The sequence below is a fragment of the Echinococcus granulosus genome, assembly GCF_000524195.1.
Source record: "Echinococcus granulosus chromosome Unknown EG_S00167, whole genome shotgun sequence".
In the NCBI taxonomy this organism is placed as follows: domain Eukaryota; kingdom Metazoa; phylum Platyhelminthes; class Cestoda; order Cyclophyllidea; family Taeniidae; genus Echinococcus; species Echinococcus granulosus.
This window is the reverse complement of record NW_020170547.1, coordinates 43597-55373: the sequence shown is the minus strand read 5'-3', so window position 1 is coordinate 55373 and position 11777 is coordinate 43597. Positions and strand designations below refer to the sequence as shown.

Here is an 11777-nt window from a genome sequence, read left to right as displayed (position 1 = left end):
GCTCTCAGGTTGGCGCGTATCTACTGTACATAACAAATGACATCTTCCACAGTGAGATCACCTCTTGGGAATTCTCGATTTCTCACATTCTAAGTGTCATCAGTAAAAATGTTGGTAATGCGCCAGAGAAACGAAGACTATGACTATGAAATTATCAAATGAACATGTTAACCATGACACCAGACATCGCAAGTGTGCGCAGTGTTAAACTGGAAACCTAATCAAGAGAGTTAAGGAGCCAAGATTACAGCACCTTTCAAGGCTTGACAAACGTTTCCAGTATCTAGGACCCAGACTGCCAATCTATCCCGCTAATGTTCAGTGAAACGTTTCTCACTGAATTCCTGCAAATCATCATCAAGAATGAGGTCTCCTTTTTTGGAAAGAGCAAAACTTTCTAGTGACTGCTAAGAATTTCATTTGTAGGGGAAGATTTGCTGTTTAAACACTGACACTCCGAAGTAACCAGTTTTCGCTTGTAAGTCACAGGCAACTTTACTATTTTCCCTCATCAATTTCAGCCATCTGAAAAGGCACAATGTTTCCGCCTTAAATTATTCATGATTTATACTACTTCTCTATCATTTTTCACCTTTACGAAGACGAACTCTTGCTTCATTAATCGGTATTTCACCTTCCAACACCTACCTGATCGTGGTACCTCTTGTTTCCTCCTAAATTTTCCTGTTTCTTATCTATAAATCTCTTGTTAAATGAGTTTGTAGTACCGTTTTCCATGACCCAATGTAAACCGTTCTACAGAACTTTGAAGTGTCCATGTACCTCCAAATATTTATGACTAGTGATAACATCTGTCGGTCTTCATCAGTCACGAAGGGATTCATCTGTCTTTTAACCGACTAGCTTAAACACGCAAAGTAAACTTCATCCTTGTTTTTTTTCCTAATAAATGTTACCTCTGCATTCCGAGTCTATTCTAAACAAAACCAGCATTTGGTAGGTGTGCCTGCCCTCTCTCACGGACAATAGGAGTGATAAGCGCTGAGCATGGCTTCGACGTTATCAGCTTCCGCTAGAGCTTGCTGCAATTGCCTACGGCAACTTGCAAGGACATGTGTAACATCCACGTTAGTCAGGCGTTCTCTCTTCAGCCTCCCTTTTTAAATCCACTTCCATGTCAGTAAATGTCGGTTAAATATCCTGCACGATGATTAAGCTTATCTTTTTTACTCACGGAGAGTTAATCAGTTTGGAAAAAGTTGCATTATGCAGTAATAGGACTTGGCGTCCAGAAATGCCTTACATAAACAGTTGAATTCATCTCGTACGAAAAGGTATCAAGAGACATCAGTAAGTTGCAAGTATCATCAATTTGTTCCTCATTTCCATCGTGCACTTCAGTGTGCTTGTTTACCCACTGCCCACTCCGCAATTCCAAGATCTGCATCATTTTTCGATCCTTTGAAGAATATGCGTTGTGTATGTGCAGTGAACCACATGGAGGATTTTTTGGAAAGAACTATCAGTGCTAGGCATTAATTATGGCTGGAGTCTATCTACCCGATTATATATGCCTCCTACTCAGAAGCAGTCGTGATGCTCTTCACACCATAGATCACATAAATTATCCCCGAATATAGAGGGATAGATGGTGCCTTATATTTCTCCCAGTGGTCGTCAGTAATTTTGGTACTAGACATTCGAAAAGAAGGACAAGATCGGAACGGAAGTAGCTCTTTTTTTTACTTTTCAAGACAAAGTGTTGCATATTCTTGCAATTTGCAAGCTTGTTGTTGTCAAAGAAAGCGAAAATTACTTTACAAATTAAAACGATTTAAACTTTGTACAATATCTGACTTTTACCCAATAAAGGTCTTGAAAGCTTATTTGTTTACACATATTTACTTACCCAAATTTTTAATCGTTTTAAATGTGTGGGTCCTGTAACCATTATGAAATTAATATGCAATTTGCGATAAGGTTTTCTGTTTATTACCTTTTGGATTTTCAATTGTGACTTGCCTCGCAAACCTATTTTAACTAACATTTGGAAAATTCTCAAATACAGCACAAGAAAAAGTTAGTGTACTGTTCTCTTTGCCCTAGTTGCTGTAACAGTGACTCTAAAACTGTACCCTTATAATACACTGCATGTCACACATGCGTGACACGTATTTCCAATCAATTTAAAGCAAGTAATTTCACTTAATCATGTGGTTTTTAGCTTTTGTGGAAATTCACCATGAGGTATACAATCTCTTCCAGGTGCCTCGATTTGTCACCACCAACGAGTGACTGATAGTCCACGACTCGAAAAGAAAGTGAGAATAAAGAAAACCACATGACATGCATAACATGGAGATTGGTCAGTCTTCACTTCATTGTGAATTGAAAAAGTCGTCAATTGACTCATAGAGATGGCCATTTTATGTCAACACTGTTTGTACACCAACTTCTTAGGAAGTAATGAAAAAAGCATTGACGTTTATTTAAATCTTACACAAAAACTCAAAGCAGTAAATTTTATAAATTTTATCTATAACAATTTTTTATTCCTTAATGTAAGACTCCTTACACTCTGCAGTCTTTGGAGTTTGACCATTAAAACCTCCAATGCTTTGAGACTTGGTAAATGGGCACTGTTTTAGCAGTATGAAGTTTAACTATGTGCTGTCTTCTAACTCTAAAGCCTTCAGTTGCCCTCTTCATGACGTGATAATCCATTCTACTAGAGAATCGTTGACCCAGCCCTATTTTCTTATATCGTGCAGGGCTGACAGAGGAAACTGAAGGTGGGAGAGAGGAGGAGCAAATGCCCTTTCGTCCCCATTTTACAGATTATAAGAGTTCTTTCCTTTATTCGGATCCCCATAAGTTTCACATCCTGACGTTGTACTTCAAAATTCTTTTTACAAACCCCCAGGCTGACTCACATTGCAGCCCTCGACGTCAGTTTAGCACCCAGGATTATGGCACCATTTTTTAAACGAATTGTAAGAAACCAGTTTTTATAATTATGTCACTGTTTCAACACCCTCCTTTCCAGTTTGTATTGACACTTCCGGAGTTCTATTTCGACCAAATAGCTCTATTGTGTTGCGTGGTATAAACTGGTGGAAGGCTTTCTGATCGCTTAATTGGTTGATGCACGACTGTACATAGATTTGCATTTCACGAGAAACGGCAAGAGGCATTCGTGGATAACTTGATTAAAACCATTAGCGATTTTCAAAGTGTTTTATTTAAAAACAAAAATAATAAAACAGCTTTTGCAAATCACTTAAGATGGCGGCTAAGATAAGGTATTTTCAGCTTTTCCCCTATTTGTTATTTGTACACTTTTGGTAGTCGAACAATTTAATCTCTCCAGTTGAATGACGTGAAGCCAAAGTTGGAGTAAAAACTCCACCCAATGAGGAGAGTAATTGCCTGGCCCAAAAGATCATACTATGGCGTGCACGCACGCACCGTGCGAGCCAGCTAGAGAGCCAATCAGCGAGAAGCACCGCTTTGGACGCTGATTAAATTCTCTCGGCCGGCCGGTAGTGGTCCAAATACGCAACGCCGCACACAGGTGGGGTGCCGCAGTACCCTTTAAGGTGAAACAGCACTCATCCAAGTAGCTCATCCCCTTTTACGTGCTTAAACTCGCAACCATGGGACTGGCCAAGTGGATATTCATAACTGTGGCGATGGGTTGTATCACAGTGGCCAATGCTGTAACTCGTAAGTGATCTCTTTCGCTCTCTCTCCTCTCTCTTGTCCCGTTTATATTTTATTAAATAAGTTTGTTTTTAACTTGAAACTTTATTGCATTATTCCAACCGCAATTTACAAGTTTTGCTCGCAAAGGCCATCATATTGCATATTAAAGCACTTGGGTTAACTCGCTGTGCATTATTTGGGATGTTAATTTTTTTGTTGTCCCCTTTTCTACAAAGGATAAATTACAGATAGCCTAGCATGCTTGATTGGCTTCAACCTCGTTGTTTAGTGGGCTTTACTGTTTTTGCTCTCAACTTTTGAATTGTGATAAAAGGGAGATTAAAATTCTTGGAAAAAATACATTTTGATTTCCTAAGAATTGGGAACTTGACGAAGAAATAGGTGGCTTGTCTTTTCAAAGTGAATCAATTTAATGAACTTCACCGCCTGATGCCTTATATATGGTCCAAAAATTAGTGGCAAAACGATGACCTACCTTTGGTAGTTCCGCCTAAAACAGGAGGTGCCTTGAGGTTTGCAAACCCCTTCATAAATTACAGCAAATTCATTAGCCCATCATTGAGGCTGCACTAGCAGCATTATCTCCACCATCTGGCTCCCATGGCCAGGAATGGGCAAAACTTTATCTAAACGACTTTCTTCCCTAGGTACTTTGAATTGGACCGAAAATAATACCTGTTAAGTGAAATCTACCTCGGCGTCTGTTCTTCTTCCCATAGTGCATGGTTCCAAGACATGCGTGTTTGGGTTTGAATGGACTTGACAAGCCCACTGTAGCAGGGAGGCAGACAAAGAAGACTGTAATCTACTACTTTAGAAATTGACAAATTGAGCTCGGAATTTTTCCCCCTTTATTAAAAAGAATTCGTTCCTACACAAAAGTTTTCGCAAAAGACGAGCACTTTATTTACAAGTTGGCTCTGTTATTTATTGAGGCTAGTGAAATCATCAATTTACCGCCTGTGCCACCGTGTACTGGCCGGTATCACTAGCTTCCATCTCCCTGCCACCATGAGCGTTTAAGAAAGCCCTTTTATAACCATAAAAATGGACTCACTTAGGTTTTCATTGTTTTCTCGTCACGTGGTTCTCTTAATTTTTCATTATACAGTGAGTATCGTGTAAGTAGTAATTGTTTTTATCATCACCGGATTCTGACACCGAAAATGTCACTTCAAAAGTAAGGGACTTTGCAACAAACCTCTGGCATTTTTTTTCAAATGCTGGGTTTTTGTTAAAGCTATTTTTAGCTTAGTATTCCATGATTTTGTGTTTAAAGAGGTTATTATTAGGCATTCACTAATCCACCGGAGGACGTAGAGGTGTCACCGCGCATCTGCATGAAATCTTCGAGAGAAAAAACGGATTATATTTCTCGAGATAATCCCATCATTTTGCAAACAAATGCCTTACTATGCGAGACCAAATTGAACCTACTTTTTCTCCTGGATTTGCTTGTTAAAGCAATAATATGATGTGTCTGGGTGTATCCACTTTCTAAAGGTCAGAAGTACTGCCAATTGAGGGAGGGGTCATTAACACCAAAATGTCATAAATTATACAAAAAATCGGTGCCTGTTTACAATATCAGGGCGAAATATGCCTTTTCTTAGACCACTTATCAAATTTTGGTACAGTAAGTGGTATTATTTGGACAGATAAACTTGACATAGTTCCTTATGCCCCTGCAGACCCAATAGTATTGGACAACATCAAGGGAGGCAAAGCGGAAATGCCTCTGAGTCTCCCCTCTTTCTCCCTCAATCTTCCTTATTTGATCTATCATCGCTTCAGTAAAAAAATGGACTTTACCCAACCCCTGCTTGGGTGCATTTATCTGTACCTTACATCTGCAAGCCACGCCCAGTGCTAATGACCCTTAGGGATGGATTGAAGGGGTTATTCACCAGATATCACATGTTTTATAAGTTTAAAGTGATAGGACAGCTTGATGGGTGTTTGCGAACGCAAATTATGTCCACAGTGGCTTGTCAACGACACAGTGATCACCAACAATGGCTAATGTAGTGCGGCTCCTTATTAATATGGTCTGACAGGGGAAATCAAATCCACATAGTCAGTTGATTAGACACGCAACACTGACACGCTGACTTTGGTAACTTTGAAAAGTAGTGTGAATTAGTGTAACTTCTCTAGAGGCAAATTGCGATAAATAAGTGGGGTCCATTTGCCTAGAGATAGCATCAAAACTTATTTTTATCTCTTTCTATCCGGACGAAATCTTTCCCTTTTTATCTACTCTCATTAGGTGGGGAGCATGCACAGAGGCCCCACCTCCTCCCTTTAATGAATAAATTTCATTAAAAGTTTACTTTTTTAAATTAGGGACTCCCTTAGACTGCTTTATTTCAAGTTAACTGATCCACTCTTGGAATCTTATAGCAACAATAAGTCCAATTTTGAGACTGTTTAACAGCAAAAATTAGAGGTTTTACAGGTTTCCTCTCGATGGTAAAATTAGTTGTCTATCAGAGAAGGAAGTCACATATTCTTTTTTTATAAAAAAATGTGGTGTTTTTAAATCAGGACCAAGTTGGGACATCACCTTCCAATTGAACCGCAACTACGGCCTGACGGCAATGAATTCCGACCTCGACTTTCCAATGGACATCACTACACCACCCAATGAGCAGCTCTACTCAGTGCCAGCTCAGACTCTCTTCAGTGATAAGCAACTTCCAAAAGATTCACTCTACATGCAGCTGAACTTTGAACCCAACTCCTCACTCACCGAGTTCTACTTCCTCGCCATTCGTGATCCCGATGAGACTCTGCGTTTTGCCCTTTCCATGTACAAGGTGAATGCTTGCAATAAGTGTTTATCCCTACTGTATGAACACCCCAAAAATAGAAAGTAGTATTTTTGAATGTGTGCAGAAGCATTCGCGTTAATCGGACACATTTTTGACAAATTAGCTGATCTTCCTACATGCACGTTTATAATCAAATTAGTGCTATCTTTTTCTTTTTTAGAATAAGCCACAAAGTTACGGAGTCAAACTACAGTACAACCTGTTGAATTCCAGCGAGGGTGAACGTGTAATTGATTTTCTGTATCCTCCATCACCCTCCTACTGGAGACTGGGCGTCCTGATTAAGGCGGATTCTGTAAGTCAATGTGCATCGTTTTTAACTCCCAGGTGTATCGTTTCGTGCATAGCATTTTGCCCTTCTAAATTAATCAAAGAAAACAGGTTTGAACAAGCCAGCACTCTGAAGGGTACCATGCGCCACAGTTGTCAACACACGGACAATGGCTAATGGTGGAGGGGGTTAAGTGGGGCGGGAAGACTGGATGAGTACCTGGACTTGATTAAGTGTGCTTTGTGTGTTGGAGCAATTTGTCGTCCAACCAAATTGACCATTTTCACTGATTCATCGCCTGTTACCTAGGCAGAGTTTCATAAGTGGTGGTTGTGTTGTGGCTTAAAATGGCTTGTCATTAACACTAATGTGCCTAAAGGAGCCCAATTCCCTTCTGTTTTACATGCTTTTTTTGGCAAAAAGTTAATTTTCAAATCATTAATGAGTACGTTCCTCTTGATTTTACCTGAGCAAATGGCATTTTTAGTGTCAACGTATCAAATTTTATGGTCAAATAGACTGTAAAACACAGTGGACATGTGTTAGACAGGCGATTTTCGGATACGGACTCGACCATTAATAAATTTTCCCACTCTATGTGCGCTACGCTAGACTGTTACAGCTGTTGCCGACGGCAATTATTTGTGAATTCCGAGTTAGTTCAACCTTTTTGCATCCACCTTTACCTGCCTAACAGTCACTGATTCAGTTAGCAGATTGGGGCAATTGACTAGCAATCGACCTTAAAAGATCAGTCAATCCAAAAGGTAAATGACATTTTGATTGGATTATTTTTCAGGGGGTGTGGGGGTGTTATTTGAAGAATACCTTTGAATTTCCTACTTCACATCTGTACCTTTTGCCTCCCTCTACCTCCCTATCCAAAAAAGTGTATGGTTAAACAGGTCAGACGTACAACCTTTGGTTAAATGTCATGTAAAGAAGGTTTTTAGGCTCCTCTTTTTGAATCAGCTAAACATCCGTACAGTAGGTACAAATCACATACAAAGAGCCACCTTATCCCTGGCCCTAATTTCCTTCACCAATCCACTCTTAGATACTAGTTTAAAGGAAATTTAGCGTCTGAGAGCTCAGTTTAACGACTCGTAAGGTAAGGCGGAAAGAAGTGATCACTTGTGCTTATTTACATTCTGGATAGATGTATCATGCAAGGAAAAGCTTTTCGATTCTTGACATTTGGAGAGTGCTTGTCATTTTATTCCTTAATTAATGACGGAACAATTGCTCTACACCGATATTACCAAAGAGGAGAAAGTCGAGGAAGCAGACAAGTCAGACTAGGGCTTAGAAGGGATTTTAAAATTTGTAGTTTTCAACTTTAAGGGAACAAATCATCCATTCACCATTTACTTAACACTTCAAGGGCACCTATTCACCTCCAAAACGACTAGGCTCCGTGTGTTCGGTGGACAGGGAACGAAATTGATTCACCTAAAGTTGTTAACTGAGAAATTTTTGCTGAATGTAAAACATTACTTACTACTGAGGTCTGTCCAAGGCCTGAGAAATCTTCCCCCCCCCCCAGACAAGCATTCAGGACTGGCAAACCAGTTACTCGGATTAAGGTCCTACTTTTTTATTCACAAGAAAAAGTGAAGTCTCTTATCGCGTTTAACTGCTAGATTTACTTGTAAAGACATTTTATGTCACATTTTAAGATGGTTGGGAAGGAGAGGAATTGATACCTCACCCGTTACTCCACCTTGTCAGCCGTACTTAATCGGCATTTCCAAATCTTTATTTTGCTTTTTCGACCTATTCTTGGTATTATAGATTCACATACAGAATTTAAAAGAATAGTTAAGAAATTTAAGTGTTGTTGAAAAGGAGGTGCCTGGAGACAGAATTTTTAGACTGTTAAAGACAAAAAATATGATAAACAATGGATTCGTAAATTTGGGGTGACGTGTTAAAGCTTTGGCCACTTTACTGGACAAAATATTTTAAACACCATTAATTACTTTCTGCCATAAAGAACCCCATATATTTATTTGAATGTACTACAAAGGTAATGCAAATAATGCCACCTCCAATAGCGTAATGCAATGACGCTGCTACTGATGTACTTAAGTAACATGGGTTCGTCTATTTCGCGTTTTAGGTGGAATTTTTTGCAAACTGCCCGCGAATACAATCTGCACCGTTCCACGAAGAGCAAGGCATCAAATTACTTGGGCGCCCTTTATTTCGAGACGGAGCGGCAGCGTTCCTTCTCAATAGCGGAGTACCATCTAGACCAGCCTATTTTCAGGTAAGATTATTCTCCCTGTTTGACAGATTTTTTAAAGAATACATAATCTTAGGAACATAAGGTCTAATAAAAGTATTTTTTAGTTAGTGAGTCAAAAATCACCCTTTTTGCGCATTGGATCAAATTCATTACTTGACTCCCAAAGTTGTCAAATGTATCCAAGGTCTACAGACTCCAGTTGTGCACTAAAATTTGTTAAAGACTATTTTCTTTTGCCTTTAAGAAGAAATCTCATCTTCAGTTAATATCTTTAGGGTGTCCTGACAGAGTTCACCCTACACTCCGGGTCGGATGCACTGCTTGCACCGTGCAAAACGATAGAGGTAAGTTGCCCCTTAAATATTCACCTCAAAGGTTCTTCTCTTCTCTACACGTTACTAAAGACAGTAGAATGTAGCCTTTTATGAGACAGTTTCATCTCGGTGTCTTGTAAGCACTTAGAGGAGGGAACAGGGATCACCCAATCCTGTATAAATTCGTCACAGATGCCGCTGATGCCTGCAGAATGGTACAAGTAAACATTCCGTCCCGGTAGCCGCCTCGTAACACCTAATGTCATTAGAAAAGAATAAACTCATAGTGCTATTTTGTTTCTGCTGCATGTTTGGTAAGAAATAGCGAACGTCGTAATAGAGGTTCATTAGGCCCTTTGATTCGCTTTAAAAACAAAGGGTGGATTCAAGATATTTTCCTTTATTTATTTACCTGAGCCCTCGTAAGTCGTTTAAAATAAACGCCTTCTCTTATTTTTCGAAAAGTTACGGGAAGAAAGTGGTGAACCTATTTACACCTTTGATCCGGACTTTGGCAATGTGATCGTAAGTTCCCACCTAAATGTTGTTTGTTCTAACCTTTGATGCCCTGTTTCTATTTGTCTTACTAATTGCCATGACACGCTAATCATTCAGAGAATGTATAGATCTGAAAAACGGGCCTTCTCTGAAATATTTACAAATCATTCAGTTCGTATTAATGCCTAATTTTGAAGTCTTTGGCAGAAAAATGTGTCGGAATAGACCTGTATGTTGTTGCCTTAGGTATTTTCTTTTCCTGTGCATATGTAGTTTGTCTTTCTCCTGTTGTCTGCATGACTACTATTAAATGAGCCACCTTCTCCATGTACACAGCCAGCTTCTACCACTAATTCTTCTTCCCACATCAGTCGTTCCTATCTTCTTGTCATCGATTTGACCGACGGTACAGTACGATTTTTCATTCCCTCCGAAAACGATAGCTTAATGGACTCTAGAGTGAGGGATTGAGCTGTGTACTTTTCTAACAAAACTGCTCTGCGTCCTTGTGAGAACTTTGTCAGCTTTAAGGAAGTTGTCCAGACTGCTACTGTCGTTGATCTGAGCATTGGAAATGTGAGATTGCTGGACACCTTAAGTGTGGTGGATCTGGTACACTCAAATGTTACAATAGGCTTTCTGCTAGTCTACAAAAGACCTATAATCCGACCTTATTTGGCCTAAAGAAATGTGTCTATTCAAGTGGACACATGGAATGGTAAATGGATGGTGAAGGTACCAGGATCCAACCGATTTGAGCATTCGGTGAAGGTGGAGAAAGGACAAATTTTTATGCCCTTTGAAGAAATAATATCAATCCCATTAAGAATCAGAAATTCCTAATACATCCTCACTCTAAAGCCGAATTGGGGAAAAGATAGTGTCGGCGAGGAGGTGACAGGTCGTATTTATAGTAGAGTGAGCTCTGGCTCCAAGACCGCAATTACCAAGATGGCACAAGCAATGGATATGGTTGCTATCATGGAGTATCCAGCAAAAAGTAAGGATGTGGCTGTATTTGTCCAGGCATGGATACATCTAAAAAGGTTCTTAAAAAATGTCTGTCTTCCAGCTGTTAATTCAGCGACCGGGACGGTCTGCTTATTTGAATTTGAGCAGAGCAAAGTCTTAATGAATACTGTAGTGCGAATGGCAGATCTTATTATAACAATGGTTCTACTTTCAAAATCTGTGACACGTTTACTGTATTAAATGATTTAGAAGCTTCCATCACAGTGGTGAACTCAACCAATGGCGAAGTAAGGCTACTAGTTGGAATTGATAGGAAAATTATTCACAAGTCCGATATCCTTGCTGAACTCTCATTAGTGCATAAGGAAACACGGCCTGTTGTAACTTGGAAAAACGTAGGTGTGAGAATTGAGAGCTGCAACGGCGATTGGATAGTAAAGAATAAAGAAAATTGGAAATTGATGAAAGCAAAGGAAGTAGTGAATGGAAAGGTTGTGGTGGCAGATGGGAATACTGTACCCATTCAACCAAAAATACGTAAAGATAAATAAGCAACTACAATGAAGCTTAGTGAAAGCGAGAGAAAGAGAGCATAATAAGTCGAGCTGAAAAAGGTGCAGTAAAGCGATTAACAAAAAAGGAAAAACAAGAAAAAAAAGAACACGAAGTAATATATAAGTGTTACTTTAAAATAGGACAAAAAATTAAACAAAACAATCAACACAGAGGGAGAAGATATAAAAAGTGCAATAAAAGAGGAAAGTTGGAAAACACAATTGAACCAAAGAGAAATGATAAAAGGAAGAGAAGAAAAAAGGAGCACAGAAACACCCAAAATATATCAAACAACAGAAAATGTCCCCAAAGAAAATAAAGAGAAACAAAGAAACAAAGGAAGGAAGGACAAAAGGGAAGGCAAAGGTGAATGGACGGAGGCCACGCCTCAACCC

The 11777-nt window shown here is 39.4% G+C and overlaps 1 protein-coding gene across 1 annotated transcript; it reads left to right on the top strand. All coding sequences in view use genetic code 11, as the record gives it.

Annotated features, from left to right (window-relative positions):
- Positions 1-2378: 2378 nt before the first annotated feature.
- On the top strand, positions 2379-9309 carry EGR_09787 (hypothetical protein; the record flags this gene model as incomplete). The annotated part of the gene is made up of 6 exons (XM_024499036.1): positions 2379-2522; positions 4749-4867; positions 6146-6506; positions 6682-6902; positions 7952-8084; positions 9148-9309. The coding sequence occupies 6 exons, from the start codon at positions 2379-2381 to the stop codon at positions 9307-9309; spliced, it is 1140 nt and encodes a 379-aa protein (XP_024346546.1).
- Positions 9310-11777: the final 2468 nt, after the last annotated feature.